Source organism: Antechinus flavipes, chromosome 2 (assembly GCF_016432865.1).
Source record: "Antechinus flavipes isolate AdamAnt ecotype Samford, QLD, Australia chromosome 2, AdamAnt_v2, whole genome shotgun sequence".
NCBI classification, from domain to species: Eukaryota; Metazoa; Chordata; class Mammalia; order Dasyuromorphia; family Dasyuridae; genus Antechinus; species Antechinus flavipes.
In genome coordinates, this window is record NC_067399.1 from 145737852 (window position 1) to 145761326 (window position 23475).

A 23475-nucleotide genomic window follows, 5' to 3' on the forward strand; every position below is an offset into this window, starting at 1 on the left:
ATAAAATGGGGCTAACAATAGCACTTGTATGATTAAACGAGAAATAAAATATTTGTAAAGCACTTTCCAACCTTAAAATGTCATATAAATTCTAGCTATTATTATTATGGCTACAATCTGAATTTATAAATGGTAAACATTATTACAAGGGTTATATTCAGTATTACTAGAGATAATATCTCCAGTTATGAGATCAGAAAACTCAGTGAAATTAAGCAAGATTTCATGTAAAAGAAGTCAATTATCTAAACAGAAAGTATTGTTCGGTTCTATGAAGATTAGACAAACTACAAGATAGGAAAAAAAAAAAAACACAAGCTACTTTGTTGCTAATACTGGGCGACAATTCCATCAAAGCAGAATTAGATGAAGATAATAAAAAGATAAATTATTAAAACTAATGTCTGCATTATACCTTTTTCTAGCTATTTCCCCCCTTAATTCTCACTAAAAATCATACTGCAAGATCATCTTATAATGAAAAGAAAAAAAGTGAACCATTTGTGAGGAAAAGAACTTGGCACAACAGTAATCATTTCTAGAAAGCCAACTGGCTTTCAATATTTTAATATAATATATCATTTTATAATATAATTTATCCATAAGTTCTTACATGTCCCTTAATATATCATTTTAACATAATTTATCCTTTGAATATAGCTATTCAAAATGTAGTACTAATAATTATAAACCGTATTTGATAAAACAGAAAAAACTACCTAACACTAAGCATATTTGAAATTTATCCTTTAATTAGTGGTTTCTCTTGCTCTCTGATGAGCCTATTGTCATCTTCGGTTCTTTCAGATTCAAAAGCAAATTTTGTTCATAAACTTTATTTTTCAGTTACACCCCAAGTTGGCTTGTAAGTTACTATTTTCCAAGTCATTTGCACACACATTTATACAGTATCTTCAAATATTTTAAAGAACTTTACAAAGTGAAATAATCCATTGGAATGCTTAAAGAAAAACAGATTATAAAAAGAAAAACCTGCCTAAAAAGCTCTGATTTTCATGAGATACAATTGAAATAGTCAGTTTTTTAAAAACAAAATAAAAGTGGGGGAGCAAGGGAGTGGCATTACTACAAGAAACCAGCAAGAAGACTCCCTAGAGATCCCTTATCAATCACTAGTAGTCTCCAGACCCTAGTTGGTGAACCACTGGCTTAGAATTCCAATCTTGAGTTAATGAAACTAAAAGATCCCATATCACTAACCTTCAAATCTTAGACACAAGGTGATTTAAACAAAGTTTAAAGTAGAAAAGTTCAATTCCAGGTCATAATCATTGCAGTTGCATCTAAATCACTTGGATTTTTTCCCCTATGAAAAGAGTCATTACATACATGTACGTAAATGCTCTTGCCCTTTGGAATACTGGGATTATTAAAATAATTAGAACAGTAAGAAAGTTTTATCAACGTATTCCAATAATTAATGATCAAACATGCTATTCACTTCCTGTCAGAGGGGGTTAATAGATTCAAAGTGCAGAATGAGATTTACTTTGGGACATATTTGGGACAAATATGTAGATTTGCTTTGCTTATTTTGCCTTTTTTTCTCTCAAGGGCCTCAGGCCTCTACATTACTTTTCCTGTTCCAAATACCATGCTATCTCTCCCAATACTAGTATGGACCTCAAACCATGGTCTCTCAGCTCCAAAAAGCCAGCACTTGCCTTATTTTGTTGGGGCAAGCACCTTGTCATCTAATGTAATTTCCATCTCCTCCTTCCCCCACCAACTTTCCTGCTCTTCCTTATAGGTTGCCTTTCCCAATTAGAACATAGGCTTCTTGAAAGTAAAGACTCTTTTTTTTTATATTTGTATCCCTGGCACTTAGCACAATGCCTAGAATAGGGTGTGCTTACTAAATACTTATCTTTTTTACAAAGTTTCCCCCCTCATTTTGGGGGTAGAGGATGGGATTTGACAGGAAAGCTAGTGATAGTGTTATTTTTTAAACTGTACTAAAAATGTGTGTGTGTGTGTGTGTGTGTGTGTGTGTGTGTGTGTGTGTTTAATGAATAGGACATTCAGAAGTAAACACAGACAAGAGGAACAGTTTTTAAAGTAGCATATTGCATTACATAATTTTTTGAAAGCATGAGGAACAGAATAGAAATTGACAATTTCGTAGATAATTTTCTTTTTCTGTTCTACTTTTCTTATGTAATTTTTTTTTTTTTTTGGTGTTTTAAGCTCTGTATTTTTAAAAATCAATTCCAATAAAACCAAATCCAGACGACAATGAAAGGAAAATATAGGCATTTATTCACATGAAAAGAAACCAATATACCAATAATATATTCACATGAGAGTCTAGACTTGTAATTTAAAAATTAAGTACTTCTTTCCACCTAATGAAGCATATGAATAGTAGAGTAGATAGAGATCTCAAATCACTTGTCAGCTAAGTGACCCTGAGCAAGTAACTTAACCTGTTTCCTCAGTTTCTCAAGTGTAAAATGGGGATAATAACAACCCATACCTGAAAAGGTTCTAAGATTTAGCACTCTGATACATAATAAGCTCTATAAATGTCTTTATTCCCTTTCTTTTCCCTCTCCTTTCCATTCTTTTTCCCTGATTTGGTACATCATAAATACCACTGATAACAATGAAGCTGACTGAACTTTTGTAACCATCCCAAAAAAAATACTAGATGGCTCAAAATAAAAGCTCATTTTTTTTTAATTTATAAAATAAATGTCTTGGGAGTTGGGGGGGATGAGGAGAAAACCAGTTAAAATATTTATAATCCTGGTCCAAAGCTTTTCCTTGGACCTATGTACTTAAAAAAAAACTTACTCTAACACCAATCTAAGGATTCATAGTGTGAAATTATTTTTTAAAAAGCAGGCTGTAGCCAGGTCCTTCCAGTAACTAAATGCTCTTGGAAAAGGTCCAAGGTAGTGTTATAGTGAATTTGCCATATGTTTTATTTAAAGTCAAGAAAACAAATTATCTGAAGCAATGACTTAAGTTTAAATCTTTATCTTCCACCAAAAATTTTTCAAATAAAATTTCCTTCATTCCATCATTGAAAAAAAAAAGTTATGCGTTTGGGAGCTCCTAAGTCAGCCTGTCCTATAGGAATATCTGGGTGATAGTTATTATGATGTCTATAAATTTAATTTACAGATATTACAGATAATTTTAAATGAAATTTCAGTAGATACTTCCCATTTTCAATAGGACAATAGATAAATTATTTCATAATCAATTAAAAATTAAGGTTTTAAATCTGAAAGACTTCAGAACTCTGGACAATGTAGTGAACAATCACGATATTAGAAGACTAAAGATGAAGCCTCCTGCCTCTTAGTGAAGAGGGGATAGACTTTTAAAATGCATACCACCATATATTTTCCCCACGGACATAACCAATATATTTTATCTGTATTACTTATCTTTATTTGTGAGGAGGAAGAGAGAGTGTCCATTGGGATGGACATAAAAGAATAAGTAGAGCTAAAGGTGTTTTAAAAAGAATATCAAGAAAACATTTTAAAATTACAAAAAGAAAACAAAAATTAAGAAGAAAACACAAATGCCAATTCTTTTACTCTCTTATTAAACTTAAAATGCTTTTTAAACAACTAGGTAAAAGAAGTTGATGAGTTCATGTAAAATCCTTTTTGTTATTTGCATATTGACACTGATGACTAAAGTATGAAATAAAAAGTAATTTCTTAAAATAAAGTTTACAATATTAAAAAATTTCCTCCCCAGCCATTTATTTGAATTTCATGTAATGTTTTGTTTTATGGTTTGTGACAATAATCACTTTTTACATAATCTACCTACTATGTGTGGTTCTAACTTTACAGTATACCAAATTCCTATACAACCACTTCATACATATACAAATATGCTGGTTTATAGCACTTTTGCATGTTGTCTATCTATATTTTTCTACATCATAATAGTATTTTCTACTTGTGTGTATATATATTTGAAAATTATCTAACAAAATCTAAGAACAAAATACAAACAGGGACTATTTTAAGGAAACGGCAAACTATCAAATAAGTTTTTAATTTTTTAATAGTAGAATAAAACATAGGATCTGATTAACTATCATGATAATATAAACCAGCATGGATTCTTGCTCATCACCTTTACATTTTGCTGTAGGTTTCCCCTTGAGTAGAAGCAATGGAAGGGGAATTTTGTGCAAACACAATTTCTAATCTCCAAAAGCAGTAATTGATTAAATTTAAACAGTATTTGCAAATTAAAAATGAAGACACTATGAAATCAAATGTCTAGGAAATGAAGAAGCAGGAAATTTAATTCCAAAAGTATGGCAAATTAAGCAGATTAAATGGACAAATTAATTTGAATATTTGCACTGATTTTGTAGTTGCTAAATACATATAAGCAATTGTATTTAATATTAAATAACAATTACTATAATATAATGATAAATATTAATAATAAAACATTAATACATATGTAAAACTGTCATAAATTGACATATTTATGATCATAAAGTTGTACACACAATGAAGATTTATTTTGAGGACATCTTAAAATAACAAGTAATATCATGAGGGGAAAATATGAAATTTGAAGGAGACGAGTTCAAATCAGTTGTGTAACAACTGTCATCTCTATGACTGACCGTAAATGAATTCATCCGATAAGTTTTTTGTTAAGCAAATTAATATGCATCCATTATATTTTTACATCTAATTCTGGATAAACTAATGCTGAACACTAAACTATGTACAATATTAAAAACTGAAGTTTCACTAAAAGAATAGAAAGAACACTAGACTTTGCCATTAACTAGCTGGGTGATCTTAGGTGAATTACTAAACCTGAGTCTTAATTTTCACATTTGAAAAAAAAAGAGAATTGGACTAGGAGACTTCCAAAAATTATCTTGCAACTCTAAGATTATTACCCACAGATGCGCATGTGTGTGCCCAACACACTACACTCTCTTTAAAGTTAATTTCTAAAGATTTCTTAATGCTAGTTTGCAGCTCAAGTTCAGTAAATGTATTACATTAAACAAGTAACAGATTGAGTTAAAACAGTGCAGATTTTCAAATTCACATATTACAGGAAACATTTTTAGATGAGATCACATGAAAATAAATGTGTTTTTCACAGTTACAGGATGAAATTTTAAGTTGGCCAGGCAACCAATGCCCTGATTTTCCACTTCTTTTTGCAGACCATATGACTTCCACATGCTGAGTGTTTTAGACTGTAACCTGCAAGGAAGATTTTACAATGTTCCAGCAATCCAGTAACTAGTGCTTAGAATGCAACAGTAAATACTTTACTTGAATAAGCATGAATTACAAATCAAGATTTCAACTCAAATACTGCATACGAATAGAAAAGTCAATGGGTCTTCTCCTAAAATATTGTTTTCATTTCAAAAGAAACATCAAAGCAATAAATATATGTTAACTGAAAAACTGGGCAATGGAAAGTATTGTGGATACTTCTTATTTATCTTTTCACTTACATTTTGCTTTTGCAATATAAATAATTTATTCCCTGACACGGAAATCTCTACAATTATATAATATTTTTTCTCCAAGTGACTGAGTTTCATTTTCAGAATTATTCTAATGAACAATGATAAGATACAAGCAAAGAATTTTAGAAATCTAAGTATCTAATAACCACAATGATGGTCTTGGAAGGGATCAAAACATTCAAGAATATTAAGTTCAGATTTAGAAAACACATTAACTTTCTATGTAGGTCAGCCTAAATATACACTTGTTATCTCACACATTTTCAGTTACCAGCTTATTTATTGGTGTGAATGACCAATCTGATTTCCATATCAAAGGTAACAACACACTAAGAAGTATATACAGTAGCTATGTGAATTCAGGTTTTTGTTGCTTCCAGGATGCCACAGTGACAACTAACAATGATCAAGAACTAGCAGAATTGGGATAGATGTATTTTAATTCCTTAATTTTTTAAACACCTGAAAAAAATTATAACAATTCCTACATTCAAGTGTCCCTCTCATAGGAAAACAAATTGTTCCCACAAGAAAAGATTCAAGAAAGAACCTTATTTAGGAAATAGAACAAAGTGTTCAATACCCGGTATCTATCATTTAATGAAACCCTAAGAACTGTTAGAAATGTTAGTGATTTAAAGCTATAATTTTAAAAATACTATCCTATCATAATAAATCAAAACTTTTTTTAAAAAAATAATTTAAATTATTTTTCCAGAGTTTTGGTTTATATACATAATTTTAATAGATGAAATAACTGAGCTTTAAAGAATAGTAATAAAGAAATTTAATGCAGGAAACCGCAATGCTAAAGTGATAATTACCTGTGACAGGGTTGGCAGAAAAAATGATGCAGATTATTCCCCTCTAATGATGCAGGGAATAAAAAAGCCAAACAACATGCAATTTTATCAGGGAGAAAAAACAAACAAAAAACAAATAAAAAGGCACAGAAGGTATTCTCAACACTCAAGAAATGTCAGCAGCACCAAAAGCAGATGGAAAAAGAAAGAAGATAAGCAAGAAGAAAAGACCAAAGGGAGGGCAATGTTTTTTTGGCACCGAAGGACCCCGACAGAAATTGGCTAGTCACATCACACAGTGCTTAACCAGACACTTCTGGACTTTTAAGCTCTCCTGTAAATCAACAATACAATCTGTTTATAAGTCAACTTTATTTAATGTAGAATCTCTCCTTTAAAAAAAAAAAAAAAAAAAAAGCATTCTTCCTTGCTCACCCACACCCCAATTTCCAGCAACAGTCGAGGTGGAATAGGGTGGGGTAGAGGGAAATGCAAGCAGCATCTTTAACTTGTCCCCAAGCATTACTTGCGACTGGAGATCCTACTACAAACCCAAATAGTTCTATACACGAGAAGGGCAGTCAGTCAGCTGGTGTTTTCTGAACTATACACCTAAGCCCCCTCCCACCTTTACTGTGCCTCCCTATAAAAACGCCCGGCACATTCTTTAAAGAAAAAACAAACTATATTTACAAACAACAGCAACAACAAAACCACCCTCAAGTAATTTAAAAGCCCTTTTCACTTCGGGAGGAGGTACCCCACCTACAGTTTGGGGGTGAAGGCGGACGCCTTTCGAAGGAGCCCCGACGGTGTCACCGGAACACGATTCCGGAGGAGAAGACGCGGGCTACTTTTTCATTTCCCACCTCAGCGGCGCCGCGTTGATCTGTGCTTGCCTTAAGGGTGCTCGTCCTCGGGAGCCCCCGAAGCCCGCGGCCAGCCCCACCGTGGGGTGGGCACGCTCCGCAGCCCAGGCCCTGATCTGCCCCCCGCTCCCCGAGCGCGCCTTTACCTCGCGGGGCACCGGCCTCCTCCGCTCCGGGGCACACCTCGCGCGCCCCCTCCCCCCAACACACACACAAAGTTAAGGACACTTAAGAAAATGAAACGCACGCGCGCACACCGACACCCCTCGAATTGCAGTCTCAGTTTCCCAAACTCCAGCAGGGAGACCCTCACCTCCATGAGTTCCCCATCTTCTGCCTGTAGGCAAGGGCGGCAGAGTTAGAGGGGACGGGGGTAGGGGCAGCCGATGCCTCTGAGTTAGTCGACAATCTCCCCCCCCCAAAAAAAAAAAATAATAATCCTGCCCCACCCCACAGTCGGGTCACCCAGCCAGCCAGATACTCCCTTCGGACACTTCATCACCCCTGACAAACCCCCAGCTCCCCACCCCCAAACCCTCCAGGAAAGTGCGGAGGAGGAGAGGTTCGGGGTGTCCAGCTGGAGAAAATCGCTCCACTCACCTCAGGAGCCTGGCTGAGTTCTCTCTCTCTCCGCCTCGCGGACAACCCCCTCCCCAACGTCCCAAGAAGAAGGGCTGAGGTAGGGGGGAGGGGTGTCTTCCGCACGGGGTCTCGGGCGAGAGGGGGGCTGGGGAAGGGGGTGGAGGCCGGCGTGGGAGGAGGGGAAGGGGGAGGGGAGGCCCCTATCTCCCAGTCTCCCCCTGAAAACCTCCCTTGTCTCAATCACATCAGACTGACTGTCTTTGTCTGGCTGACAACCGCCATATTGATATCAACAGCCCCGCTCCCACCTGCTGCCGCCGGGCGGCCCTGGGAGTTGTAGTTCCCTGATCCCTGGGGTAAAAGCAGGGGCCGCAGAGCCAAACGGCCCCTGGGAACTACAGCTCCCGGCAAAGCCCGCGCCCTTTCTCTTCCCCATAGGGAGGAGGGAAAGGGAGAATCAGCACCAACCGGGACTACAGGTCCCACAATGCCAAGGCATCGGGTCCGGTGAAGGGACATGATATCATCCTTGGAGTGTGGAGAGGTTAGAAGAGGAGGCAATGGGGATAAATCGTAGCCGGCAGAGGGAGGGATTCTGAGAGGAAGGGGAGGAAATGAAGAATTGCCACAATTCTCATCATGAAGCCATGGGCGTACTACAGTTCCCGTGATGCTCCGGGTTTGAGGGGGGAGCGGGCAGAGGAAATAGGATTGCGGGGAAAAAACTCGCTATTCCGTCATGCTCTAGGACGTTTGGCGGCGGCGACGGCGACGGCAAGGCAACGGCGGCGGCGGCAGCGGCGGCGGTTTAGCCGGAAGTCCCTTTTCGGGGAGTGAGGGAGTCCTGCAGTACGCATAACAGCGAAGATTTCAATATGAAGCTGGTGAGTCTCCCCTCGCGGCTCCGAGGGCGAGGGTGATTTCTAGGACTTGGAAACCCAACGGCTTCTTTTGTGGAAAGACAGCGGTCGGGGGAATAAGGGAAGGAAAGGGAGATTTATGATGCAGAAAAGCATGCTGGGAGGGGGGCAGCCCATGTGCGAAAGGCTAGCATCCTCCAGCTTTCGCGTACCCAAGGGATTTCATTTTAATGCACTTTACTGGGATCCCTGGGCTTGACCAGTGGCCCCTGCCGAGACCTTTCAACAGGTCATGTCTAACCAACATGATTCCGGTATGCCATTTTTAATATCTTCTAATGCGTAGAAAAGAACCCCAATCCTGACCACGTTGGTTCAAATATTCAGCCCCATTCATTTCTCTAATTTCGGGAATTGTAATTTGTTGTACCTAAGTTTGTTTTTTATGAAACGAGGGAAATGAACCAGATTGGATGTGTCATGGACCCTTTGGCACATAGTAGGCCCTTTGTAAATGGTATTGACTTGGTACTCTGTGGAAGTCTACATCTTTTCAGAATAATGTTTTTAAGTACATTAAAATACCAGTTATAATGAGCGCTTATCTAGATATTTTAAAAATCAAGTCCAAGAATCTCTGGACTACGTTATCTCCCAAGATCCCTTCTGGATTTTACTTGAGGCTCCTCACCATCATGTTGAGGAGGTGCTTGTTATCAGTTAATCCTCATGTTGATTAGCTTGGGAATTTTGTATGCAACACTGAACTACATGGAATGTTTAAAAAAAAAAAAAAAAGTCCCAGCATTCCAGGAGTTTTATCTTTTTGTTTCGAGGGTCAGTGCATTAGTGCTAGGCAAAGAAAACATTCACTTATCAGAGATGGAAGAGAGTGGACATAGAGCTAAATGTGACAAGTTGTACTTTTTTTATTAGAGGAACACATTAGCAATGGCATGACAACTTGCAAGAGTCCCTTCTAACAAGAATTTATTAACCATTCACCTTGTACAAGGCCAGAGGCAGAATGGATAGAAAGCTAGTTTAAGAACCCAGAAACCCAGGGCTCTACCACACAATGACTTTGTTCCTTGTAGTTTTGAGTTACTGATTAAGTCATGCCCAACATATTGGCTGTGTCACTCAGGGCAACCTTTAATATCCTACACATCTCATGTATAGGACTGTCTATCACAGAAAAAGTACCAGTCTGCATTGTAGAGGGAATATCTTTTTTTTCTTTACCAATGAAATCACAGATCTGGGACCTATTCCCAACAGCCTGTGTACAAGTCATGAACAGCTTGGTGGCACAGTGAATAAAGTGCCATGTCTGAAGTCAAGAACTGAGTTCATATCTGGCTTCAGCTAGTAAGTGTGTAACTCCGGACAAGTCAATTCTGTTTGCCTCAGGCTCTTTATCTGTAAAGTGAGCTGGAAAAGGAAGGCTTCAGGATGTTTGACAAGAAAACCCCAAAAAGGAATCATGTAAAGTTAGACATAACTGAAAAAGACTAAAAGAAAAGGAATATACAAGCCACTGCTAAGTGCAAGAGCTATGAAGACAAAATGTAAACTCCCTGCCTTCAAAGAACTTAACATTCTCCTGGAAGTTGTAATTAGAGCATGCAAACAGATGAATGATTATTAGAGGAGGGAGAAAAATCTTTTTTTTAATTAATATTTTATTTTATTTAATAATAACTTTATATTGACAGAATCCATGACAGGGTAATTTTTTTACAACATTATCCCTTGCACTCGTTTCTGTTCCGATTTTTCCCCTCCCTCCCTCTACCCCCTCCCTTAGATGGCAAGCAGTCCTATATATGTTAGATATGTTGCAGTATATCCTAGATACAATATATGTTTGCAGAACCGAACAGTTCTCTTGTTGCATAGGGAGAATTGGATTCAGAAGGTAAAAATAACCTGGGAAGAAAAACAAAAATGCAGATAGTTCGCATTCGTTTCCCAGTGTTCTTTCTTTGGGTGTAGCTGCTTCTGTCCATCATTTACCAATTGAAGTTCAGTTAGGTCTCTGTCAAAGAAATCCACTTCCATCAGAATACATCCTCATACAATATCATTGTCGAAGTGTATAATGATCTCCTGGTTCTGCTCATTTCACTTAGCATCAGTTCATGTAAGTCTCTCCAAGCCTCTCTGTATTCATCCTGCTGGTCATTTCTTACGGAACAATAATATTCTATAACATTCATATACCACAATTTACCCAGCCATTCTCCAATTGATGGGCATCCATTCAATTTCCAGTTTCTACCCACTACAAACAGAGCTGCCACAAACATTTTGGCACATACAGGTCCCTTTCCCTTCTTTAGTATCTCTTTGGGATATAAGCCCAATAGAAACAGTGCTGGATCAAAGGGTATGCACAATTTGATAACTTTTTGGGCATAATTCCAGATTGCTCTTCAGAATGGTTGGATTTGTTCACAACTCCACCAACAATGCATCAGTGTCCCAGTTTTCCCGCATCTGGAGGGAGAAAAATCTTAATAACTAAAGGAATTAAACGGGTCTTTTAAGGAAATTATAGACCAAATCATTGGAATAGAAATTATGTCTTGACATAGACGAGAATGTTTAAAGTCAAAGCAATTTTAGTACACGCACATTTATATATATGTATACATTTTGTTGTTAATTTGTGTCTAACTCTCCATGAGCCCATTTGGGGTTTTCTTGGCTAAAGACATAGGAGTGGTTTGCCTTTTCCTTCTCCAGCTCATTTTATAATTAAGGACCTGAGGCAAGTGATTTGTCCAGTCACACAGCTAGTAAATATCTGAGACCAGATTTGCACTTACAGAGTCTTTCTAACTCCGGCCTAGCATTCTGTTCACTGTGCCATCTAACTTCATTTGTGTGTGTGTGTATACATATATACATGTATATATTTCCACACACATTATTAACAATTGATATCTCATGATAGCAGCAAAAGATATCTGAATTAAGCATAAAAACCACTTATCCAGGAAAAATAGTCCATTTAGAGGAAGTAGACCTTTTAAAAAAGTGACTGCACCCTTTGACTTTATCATCCCATCTGTGAAATATAGATCTCTCACTGGAGGAATGAAAGAAGAGAAGCTCACTTTTCCTCCCACAGGAAAGCACCTCCCATCCCAGCAGCATCATATCTGGGAGCATAGAACAACTAAAGTATATATGTTGACTTCAGCAAACCTGAGCTAAGGCTCCTGGCTCTCTCTCTCTCTTATTTTATGTTCCTTCTACGAGCACAGGTGACTAAGTATCAAGCCAGAGATTGATGTATCCAGCCTTGGTGGCAACCTTTTGTATTAGAGATTTGATGTTCCTAGGGACTTCACTTGAAGCTGACTGGCAATAGAAGAAATGTTCTGTAGGAATCCTTACTATAGAAGATGACCTCAGATAAGGAACAAGTCTTGATGTTGCCAGAATGCCATGACTTGAATGGATTTGACTAAGCAATGTAGAACCAAGGTGAAGGTATAATATCAATCCAACAATTCTTCTAAATGCTTCATTTTTGATGTATTGAGCCTTAAATTCCTGGGAGAGTATAATTAACTAGAAAAAAAATCAAACAAAACCTTCAGCATATTGCTGCTGCTCCCTACTGCCCCCTAGGGAAATTATGAGATGACTTGCTCATCACAAAATGCCCAAACTGGATGGTCTGAGTCTTTGGAAAGAACATCCATATGAATGAAATCACAAATCCATTTAAAGTAAAACAAAAACCCTGAGTCATCAAGAAAACATATTAATTCATTGTACTTTGTTTAGAAAGGCAGAATAATGGTTGATACATTTTAGTAAGATTTCCATACTAAATAATTAAGTAAAATAAAATGTACTTGAACTGGAATCACTTGTTTTCAAAGAAATCTAAATGGATTTTCCTATTTTATATATGACTTTTCTCATGAAATCATATTGGATATATTTAGAAGTATGAACATCTAGAAATGAAAAAAAGCAAGTTTCAGGAAAACTTTTCTTGCTAGGGTTTTTGTTTTGTTTTTTTGTGTGTTTTTCCCTGTGGGAAAAAAATGCCATTTTAGGGGAAATATTTTCTTAAATTTTCTTCCTTATTGTCTTGGTGGTCTTATCTCCAAATTGATGATTATTTGGTGCTTTTGAAATGAAATATGAAAAAATTTATATAAACAAAACAGTAGGGTTTGAAAAACATTAAATCCCAAGTCTTTTTAGGCAACTCTTCAAAGAAATTTAAGTTCACCTACAAGCCTCAAGCTGTTAGTTATCTTCATAATGCATAAACATTTTGTGTTAGGATGAACCCAAACTGCTCTGATTCATAATGAAACAAAGAAATAAGTCTAGAAAAAAGGGTCTAGAGTAGAAGTGTTATACTTGCAATTGCAGGCCAACACCACAAAACTTCTGAGCCTGACCCAGATAAAAATGTGCTTGGAAAAGTGAATTTAACAGAACAAATTAAATTGCAATAAAAATAGGTAATGTTAATCTGTGGTTTTCTAAGTCAATATGTATCCCTCAGGGATCTCTTTATTTGAGTGTGATGCCACTGATCTAAAGGATTATTGGGACTACAGGAGAGAAAAAGAGGGAATGAAAAAGGGAAGTTATTATGTATGGCAATTGAGGACAAAATCAACTTTCAAATATTGAGAGGCATCATGATGTGATAAAGTCCTGGACTGGAAATTAGTTCCTAATCCTGTCTCTCAGGATTACTATCTGTGTGACCTTGAACCAGACACTGATCTTCACTGAGCCTCTTTTCATCTAGAAGATGGGAAATAGTACTTAACACCATCTGAAGAAGAGAGAGACTCATGTTGCTTGAAGGAAGGCTGCTATGGGCTGCCTAACTTCTGTCTGCCCCATAACAACTCCCTCATCCTTGGACAGCTCCCTGCTACTGCACCTTCCTCATCTCCAGTTTTAGGGCAGAAGAAGAGTAAGACTTTTCTCTGACTGCATGCTTTACATCCTCAGCTTCATGTTCCCTGAGGGAAAGCAGCTAGGGTCTGGCAGAACAACTTCCATCTGAGCCAATACAAGGCAACTTCCACCTGCTGCTGCTGTCTATCTGGTTTCCTGCAACTGACATAGAAAAGCCATGGGTGCATAGAGAAGCAATGTTCCCTTTGATCTCATGCTTTTCATTACTTGCTATGCCCATCCAGTGAAGAGGAAAAACAGTCAGTGGAGAGCACAACTTCAGTGTCCTGCAGCTCACTACCTCTTGCCTAATATCCAGCCTTCAGAAGGAAGGAGTCCTCTCCTCCCCTCATCTGACCACGGTCCTTCCATCTCATGATTTACTTGTATTCTGCCTAATTTCCAGCCTCTTTTGGTGCAGAGTACATCCTGTCTTTCATTTAATGAAATCTCATATTTGGTTCATATCCTATATACTAAGAATACCAAACTCCTGTTGGTCATCATCTAAATCCCATTCTTCATTTCCTTGCTCACTATTTCTTATTTCTATACTCTTTAATCCCTCATCCCAAAGTCCCAATGTAATTCATCTCTTCCACCTCCCCTTCTACTGAGCCTTATAGAATACCTGCACCATAGTGGACAAACTTTTATCCTAAATCTTTTCTTCTTCTCCTCATTCCCTCTTCTAGGAATCATTGCAATCTGTTGACACTGGTTCCCTAGCTACTCTTTCCAATCGTGATTGCATTTTCTGCTCACCAGTCAAAACAGGGGAGTTAGAATACTTCTTGTTCCCCATTGCCACTTTCCAGTTCTCCTCTCCCCCTCCCCCCACCTCATCACTCAATAAGGTATCCTCTGAGTTCATTGCTATTTTTATCTACTAAATAATCAGAATTCTAGTAAATCATATCTACAGATAATGCAGATCATTCCCTTTCCTTCCTTAATGAGGTTGATACTTGGCTCACAATTTTTATCTGTTCAACAACTCCTGATCTCTTACTAGGAGACTTCAACTTATATATTGACTCTCCCTCAAATACCTAATTGCTCAGTTCCTCAACCCATTGACTTCCCATGACCTATTACTCTACCATATCTTCCCCACACAAAAGATCTTAGGATCTTTGATCTTCACCTCATCTACAAATGAACCTCTATGTTTAAGAATTTTGAAATCTCTATCTGAACAGAGTAAGTTAACTTGATGCTTCTTTCTCTTCCTTCCCTTACCAAACCTAGTCTTTGCACATACCAAGACCTCCAATTCCTTGAGTCCTCAATTCTTTCCCAGCTCTTGCTATTATTCTTTTCTCTGTTCCCCATCTTGACTTCTTGGTGAAACAGCTCAACTTAACACTGTCCCCCTGAGTCCCTGGTCCTCTTAGATCTCTAATTGTTTCCTGCCAAGCTTCAGCCCATTGTCTCACCACTAACCCTCACATACTTGCTTCTTTCTAAATGTATGTGATGAAAATCACACAGTGATTCTGACTGGGCCCACCACAAATTTATGTTAACTTCACCTGAGCCCTCATTGCTTCCTGGCAATCCTTTTACTTTTTTTTTTTAATCAATTTGTTATTCTTTCCACAACAGTTCTTTCAAACCTTTTTATCTTTCAAACCTTCTGTGGCTCCCCACACTCTTCCTTTCAGGCAAGAACCTTCTAATGTTATATAGAAGAAAATTAAGGCCATTCTCTGTGAAGTCCTTCTGCGAGGTCCCTCTTCTCCCCTCTTCCTCTATTACCTTTTGCTACCATCTCTTCCTTTTCCCTGCCTCAAATGGTAAAGTGACCACATCACTCCATTTGCCCTCATCACTCCCCTACTCAATAAATTCAGTAATTCTCTATCACCTCCAGGACAAAATACAAAATCTTCTGTTTGGCACTTAGAGCCCTTCATAATCCATACCCCACCTTTCCCATCTTTCTTCTTGTGCTCTTTGATCTAGTGAGACTAGCTTCCTGGCTGTTGCTTAAACAAAGCATCCCATCTGTCAGCTCTGGACATTTTCTTTGTCCCGAGTTCTAGAAGTCTCTCAACTGTTGACGTCTTTGTCTTCCTTTAAGTTACAATTGAAATCCCAGTTTCTGTTGGAAACCTTCCCAATCCCTCTTCTGATATTTTTCCTTTTAAATTATTTCCTATTTTTTCCTGCATATATGACATGTGTAGTTTATTTGTTCACTCCCCCATTATAAGCTCCTTGAGAGTAGAGACAGTGTTCTATAAACTTTTTTTGTATACCTAGCATAAAGTAGATTGTTATATTGACTGTAGGAGAGAATGAAAATAAGGTATTTTAAAAGCATTTTATTTAGTTTTAAAAAGCTAAAAAATATTTTGCAGAATCTTTGGTTTGAGAATTTGTTCCCCAGTTAGGTCTTTGTACCACCTTGTTAAAACAAGTATTTATCCTATTCAGGGCTGGCTTTTGTTATTGTTATTTCTTGATTTTCCCACTTTTTTTATCACAATTTTTTTTTTGCCAGTGGTCTAATTATATTTTTCTTGAAGAAATTATCTACTCTGAAGCCTTTATTCTCTTGTTGTAATATAATACAGTTAAATTTTTACTAATCAAACTTTATCAGAACTTTCAAGTAACCAGAATTTTTTTTTTCTGAATTTATTTTCAAAAGAAAGTAAGCTGCATGGCACAGTGGATGGAGCAATGAACCTGCAGTCAGGAATACTTGCTGAATTCAAATGTGGCCTCTGATATTTACTGGCTTTGTGACTAAAGACAAATCACTTAATTTCTTCTTAACTCTTCTTTAAGTTTTGAACTTAAAATGAACTGTAAAAATGAGGATAATAATAGCACTTCCCAGAATTGTTGAGAGAATCAAATGAGATATTTTCAAAACTTTTAACATGATGCCGACCATCGTAAAAAACAGTACAAATGTTTTTTGTTATTGGCAAGACAGTCCTTGTCCCCAAACAGCTTACAATCTAATAGAAAAAGGCATTTTATCTGAGGCATTAGTGGTCTAGGAGAGTTATTTCAGCCTGTGACACCATGGTAAGTGTTAAGTCCTTTCTGGTAATGATAGCATTGATTTGTTTGCTCTTCTCAACATAAGGATTGGAAAGGCATGAGCCTAGAGGCACGAAAGGAAGATGACTAGAGGTCTGGGTGGTAAATTTATATAATAAATTGTCAATAATTAGTAAAGCATGGCCCCCAAATCCAGCTTCTCATATATTATCTATGTGACCATCATCGAGTAATTTAACCTGAACATGAAGAGAAATGATCCCCTGAACAGGGCCACTAGATTCTATATTTGGAATTTCTCACTAGGAAGAAATTATTAGTTTTGGCATTTTTTTCCTAGAATTTGAATGCTTTATTTGATATTCAGAACAGAAATAGCATTTGTTCTCCATTTATTTATTTGTGCGTGATATTCAAAGTTATTTTTATTATAATGCTCAGAAGTGCTAGCGAAGGTTATTAATATAGAAAATTGGGTGTTGGATTTTGAGTTCTTTGACTATGGACAAACCAGCTAGATTGGTTTTATCATCAGTGGAAACTTGGCTTTTCCAAAATTTTATACTCTGCCTTCAAACATCCCCAGTTTGGCAAAAAGGCTAATGAAGTCCTTGGGACTATTGACTGTTATGTGCTCTTTTAATCCTTGAAGTTTAACTATGATGCCTTCATAGTTTCTTTCTAACAGAATGGGGAAATCATTGGTTATATATATGGAAGAAACTTAAGAAATCATCAAGTTCATCTTCTTTACAGAAAATATGTATATTAATGAGTATAACAAACATGAACATGGAAAGGGAAAAAAACCTCATTGTGATCAATGTTAGCACCATCTTGTCAAAGTTAAATATATTTTCCTACTTTCTGACAGTTAGAATTAAACCCACTATTTTGTCTAGTAAGGGATTGACTTAAATATTTGTTGTGTCCAAACAAAATATATCAATTTTTTAAGCCAAGAAGTTGATTCAGGAGAAACTTCACTTATTATTGATTTTATAATGTTGCTAAACTACTAAATTAAGGGAATATCTTGGTATAAGATAGCTCCTTACTAAATATTTGTTAAATTAGATATAGTTCACTTAATTTTAGCAAAGTATTTAGTAAAGTTTCTTCTGTGAAGAGGTGGATATTTGTGGGTTGCACAGTCATACAATTAGTTGGATTCAGAATTAGTTGGATGGCAGAGTGGTTATTAACAGTTCCTGTGGCAGTTTGGAAGGAAACTCTCAGGTAATGCACCAAGATGTGGCCTTGGCGTTGTGCTGTTAGTTATTGTTTTCATCAGTGTCTTAGATAAAGGCATAGATGGCATCAATTTTAGAAATAAAACAAATCTGAAAGGAATTTCCTAACATGATAGATAAACAGTGATAATTCAAAAAGATATTGACAGTCTAGAGTATTCTTTGAACCATATTTTATAATAGGAAATTTAATAGTCACAATTACTAATGACATTTTAAAGTTTGCTAAGCATAGTGTCTTGTCTGAGCCTAGCAGTAGTTCTGTTGTAGATATTCTATATATTATCCCATTTTATAGATGAGTAAACTGAGGATCAAAGTTTAAGTGACTTGCTGATAGTCATACAGCTTCTGAATCTGTTATTGAACCTAACTCTTCCTAATTTCAGCATTCTGCCCCCTACTCTACATTCATCTGAATGGTAGCAAAATGAAATAAGGTGCCTTGGGATATACTATATTCTTTCTCAAACAGATAGATGACTGCTTGTGAGATATGCTACAGAATAGATTTTTGATAGACTTAAGTAATCATATAAAGAGAGAGCTGCACAACTACTCATAGGTCTTCAGTAAAACTCCTTCATTTTTGTAAAAATATTGAGGCCTAGTTTAAGGGATTTATCTAGACAAGGATTGGATTAGATAAAGGAAGCACAGAGGGTTTAAGCAACTTGAGGTCATAAAGTGTTAAAGAAGAATTAAGGAAGGTTTAGTTAAACCCTGTCCTTGTACTTCTAAATCCATTTTGTTTCCAATGTATATATTTTGTGTTATGTACGTGTTATCTCCCTTGGTAAAAAGCCTCTGGTCTCTTAAGGTCAGGCATTTTTTTTTTTTTTGCTTTTTCTTTGATTTCTTTCATTTAGCAAACAGAATAAGCAATTAATAAATGCTTTTGGACAGTAGTAATGAGGAAGACAAATTAACATCAAACAGAAAGAAGGGCCTCTGAAGAAGAGGTCCAACCAATCCTGAGTTATGTTTGAGAATTTTTATCAGCTTTCACATAAAGTTAACTAAATTTCATTTGCAACTAGTCTCCATTGAGGCAGATAGTATTTTCTGATTTGTGCACAAAATCATAGACTTCCTGGAATTTATTAGAAATTCAAGAAATTGCAATAATATTTTCCAAATACCAGTCTTGTTAAAGTTTAATTGGTTTTCTAATAGTATTGTCTGGTTAACAAATGTGATCATCACGGGGGAAAATCTTTGTGTTTTAGGGCATCTCTCAGACCCAGAGATCTCCTTTGTTTCAGTTTCCCTCTAATCCAAAGAGGAAACTCCCCTCCCCTCCCTTCTCCCCCTGTTCTATTCCTCCCCCCCCCCCCCCCCCAGTCCCTTTCTGGAAACTTCTGTGACCTGACCTTGTGCAGTCATTATTTCATTGACAATCTTCAGCATTTCCCTCATACAATTAGAAACCAGTCACATGAACCCAATCAAGAACCTTTCCCATGGTTCTTTTTGTCATCAGCTGCCCTAGCTAGTGTAGAGATGACAGAAAAGAGTCAGATTTACAGATGGAAGAAACCTCAGAGATTATCTAGTCCAATGGTGTCAAACTCAAAGAGCAATGGCCACATATTGACTTAGAAAGCCAGAATTAACATTATATATGTTATGTTGTATATTTATTTTTCTTAAGCAATTCCCAGTTTTAATCTATTTCAGGCCACTAGGCAGGGTTGAGTCTGACACCTCTGATCTAATCTTACTGTTTTTGTTTTATAATTGTGAAAACAGAATTCCACAGAGGTTCAACAACTTACCCAATATTAATAGAGCCAGGTTTCAACCCTGTGCCTTCTGCCTACAAATCTTTTTTATGCTTTTGTTTTTTTCTTTCTCATGGTTTTTCCCTTTTGTTTGATTTTTTTTTAACATGATTAATATGGAAATATGTTTAAAATGGTTATACATGCATAATCTATACCAGATTTCTTGATGTCTAGGGGAAGGAGAAAAGAAGGAAGGAAGAAAAAAATTTGCAACTCAAGATCCTATAAAAGTGAATGTTAAAAAATATTTTTACATGTAATTGGAAAAAATAAAATACTATCATGGGGGGAAAATACAAATCTCGTAGACTTTCTTCTATAATTTTACTGCTTCTTTATTGTCCTGTACCTGGATTAGTAGGAGTGACAAGAGTTTGGCAAGTTTCAAGAGTCTATCTTGTGACTATTGTTAACATCATTCTCTCTTTTCCCCCTTTCTTTATCATTCTTTTTTTCTTTTTGAAGAACATTTTACCTAAAGTTCTAATTGCCTTCTGTAGTGATACTCTTTGATTACTTAGTACCCTATCTTGATTGATTCCAGTTAAACCTTAAGATTTGCCTTCTGTCAAATTAAAACATATTATAATCACAGCCTGTTACTTTAAACATTACTGGTTTATCTGAGTCTTTTGTGGAAATTTCCCTCAGTCACTAAACCATTTTTAGAGAATGTGACGATGTATATTTTACTCTCAACTTTGCAGTTTATTGCAGATTGGTTAGAGTGCCCTCATGTGTCTACTTTGTAATACTTTAGTTCTTTAGTTATAGTATTAATTTTACCATAATATCAATATATTTTGTAAGGGCATTTTTTTTCTTTCGTACTTTTGTCTCTGAAGAATTCCAGGTTGTCAAGGGCTAGTTTAGTTACATCTACTATGACAGTGTACAATAAGATCTGATGCTTATAATAATGAGCATAAAGTATAATAAGATGTGAAATCATCCCCCCCCCCCCAAAAAAAAAAAAAAGTTAAATTCAGTTCGGTACTGAAGTTGGGTAAGAATGAATACGGTCCTTAATTTTTTATTAAGTATTTAATAGCATATTTCAAATTTTTCTTAATCATATTTAAACAATCATTGAGGTAGGATGAGTAAGATTTTATTCAAATGTTCTATCCTTAGAGTTAAAAGTGCTGTCATCATCATGCAAGACATGTTTTGTAAGTAGTTTTTCTAATGGTGTTGATAGTCTGGTGCAATTTTATCACTATGTGCTGACTTGTGCACTCCCTCTCCCCTCCCCCCCTTTCTCTCTTTCCCTCTTCCCTCCATTCCTTCTTTTCCTTCCCCTCTCTCTCAGTCTCCTCCTCCCACACCCCCACCCCTCCAATGCTTGTGCTCAACAGTATAAATCAACTTGTCATCAGGAGTATAGTGTTGTTTTTTTTTTTTTAATAACTTTTTATTGATAGAACCCATACCAGGGTAATTTTTTACAGCGTTATCCCTTGCATTCACTTCTGTTCCGATTTTTTCCCCTCCCTCCCTCCACCCCTTCCCTCAGATGACAAGCAGTCCTTTACATGTTGAATAGGTTACAGTATATCCTAGATACAATATATGTGTGCAGAACCGAACAGTTTTCTTGTTGCACAGGGAGAATTGAATTCAGAAGGTATAAATAACCCGGGAAGAAAAACAAAAAGGCAAGCAGTTTATATTCATTTCCCAATGTTCTTTCTTTGGGTGTAGCTGCTTCTGTCCATCTTTGATCTATTGAAACTGAATTAGCTCTCTTTATCAAAGAGATCCACTTCATCAGAATACATCCTCAAACAGTATCATTGTTGAGGTATATATAATGATCTCCTGGTTCTGCTCATTTCATTTAGCATCAGTTCATGTAAGTCTCGCCAGTCCTCTCTGTATTCATCCTGCTGGTCATTCTTTACAGAACAATAACATTCCATAACGTTCATATACCACAATTTACTCAACCATTCTCCAATTGATGGGCATCCATTCATTTTCCAGCTTCTAGCCACTACAAACAGGGCTGCCACAAACATTTTGGCACATACATGTCCCTTTCCCTTCTTTAGTATCTCTTTGGGGTATAAGCCCAGTAGAAACACTGCTGGATCAAAGGATATGCACAGTTTGATAACTTTTTGAGCATAGTTCCAAATTGCAGAAGTATAGCTTTAACATAAAAGTTCATTTGAAAAACTTAAGTCTTTTGAAAAAAATATTCTTTTACTCAAAATGAGATTGGATTGATAGCCTCTGAGGTTCCTTCAAACTTTAGATATATAAGGCTATGGTCTTCTTGTAAAACATGTAGAAATGATTAAAGAGGGAAATGAAATTTGATTATATGAAGATATTTAAGAAATTATCCAAATATTATTTTCATTGGAAATTTAAGTTGTGTCTTAAATAATTAGTTTTAGATTTCATTGAGAAACCTTTGGTTGGAGAATACAAATTACATTTTGCTGGGCTGAAATAATGTACATTTGCTATCAATATCCAGTTAAAATGTGGTTTTTAAAATTTTACTAATATAGCTACTGTCTGAATCCAAAATTTTCCAAAGCTAAGGAAGTACAATTCCTTCATAATGCCAAAATTAATTCACTTTCCAAAAGGAAGTATCTATTTTTTTTTTGCATTGTTTGCTTTTAACCAATCAATCATATGCTGCTTGTTGTTTTCTGATGTTATAAAAAAATAGTTTCCATAATTCAAAATGCAATCATAGAAGCTTACTGAGTGCCAAAATGCTAACAACAAAGTTCACTTATGACCTAAGGAAAGAGTTGCAAGATTTCTTTTGAAAGTAGAAATAATTTCTCCAGGTACCTTAGGGAAAAAACTTATGAAGACAAAATTGCTTAGCTCAAATCCAGTTGCCATGAATTTTACAAACAAATCTCTTCATACCAAAAAGATTCTCGGCCCCCAGCATCATTTCATTTAAGTAATTGTTAGTGAGCCTATTATATTGGAGCTTTCTTAACACAATTAAATTCAAACATTGATATTGGAGTGAGGGTTATGAGATTATATGGCAGGTAACAGCAGAGAGAACTTCATTCTTATATCCACTGAGTATTGAAATCTAGCAAAATATTACATGAAGAGGTGATAAACAGTTCCAGCAGTAAAGACACTGCTATAGTAATAGGCACAGACATGTCATAGGCAACCTCCATAACATTCAAATAAAATATCTTGTTCATAAGTTTTATAAAAGCTTTTATTTTCAAAATTACATAAGATCAAAGCTCTATAGCTGGCAGGGTTCTTAAAGTCTAAGCATCAAACTCAGGAATATTACAAATCTCCTCAGAAATAGGCACAAGAATGATCTATAGATTGGCCATTCCATATTCTTGAAAATCCTGTTTTCTCTTTAAGACCTGTGTTCTCTTAGTGATATTCTATTTTCAGATTAATTAGAATTACAAGTAACCCAAGAGAAAAGAGAAAGGCACATGGTGAGTGTAAGCAGGTTGCAGTACATTCCCTATGAGAACTTCCATGTCATAACTTCTTTTTGTCATTTCTTGCATGACACATTCTCCCTTCACTTCCCCCTTGTTTTATTTAAAGCTCAGACCAACTGTCACTTCCCTCATGAGGCCTTTCCTGATTCCCAAGCTGATAATACCTTTCCTAAATTACTTGATATTTGTTTTGTAATTGCATAAATGTGCTCACACTCTCTCCTGATAGAATGTAAACTTCTGATGGGAACTAAGGGCCTGACTCAGAGATGATGCTTAATAAGCGTTTTTTGGTCAGTTGATTTCACAGGAGAAGCTATATATCTAAAAACTATTATCAAGAACATAAATCGCTGGAAAAATAGGTGACTGCT

General features: G+C 36.3%; 2 protein-coding genes across 6 annotated transcripts in view; one reads left to right on the forward strand and one right to left on the reverse strand.

The window, feature by feature from the left end:
- Nucleotides 1-8073, reverse strand: part of HMBOX1 (homeobox containing 1) — a 250258-nt gene extending 242185 nt beyond the window's left edge. Inside the window, exon 1 of one of the 2 annotated variants that reach the window (XM_051975742.1) lies at nucleotides 7785-8073. The gene's annotated coding sequence lies outside the window, so the exon portion shown is untranslated. The remainder of the gene's footprint in view (nucleotides 1-7784) is intronic. The other variant, XM_051975741.1, reaches the window with a different exon arrangement.
- A 143-nt stretch (nucleotides 8074-8216) lies between these two features.
- The window catches only part of INTS9 (integrator complex subunit 9), a 128173-nt gene continuing 112914 nt past the window's right edge, over nucleotides 8217-23475 (forward strand). For 3 of the 4 annotated variants that reach the window (XM_051975737.1, XM_051975738.1, XM_051975740.1), the window contains exons 1-2: nucleotides 8221-8310; nucleotides 8515-8650. In XM_051975737.1, the coding sequence (XP_051831697.1) occupies nucleotides 8642-8650 (9 nt within the window). In that variant the 5' untranslated portion in view covers nucleotides 8221-8310; nucleotides 8515-8641. Of the gene's footprint in view, nucleotides 8311-8514; nucleotides 8651-23475 lie in introns of all 4 variants that reach the window. The other variant, XM_051975739.1, reaches the window with a different exon arrangement.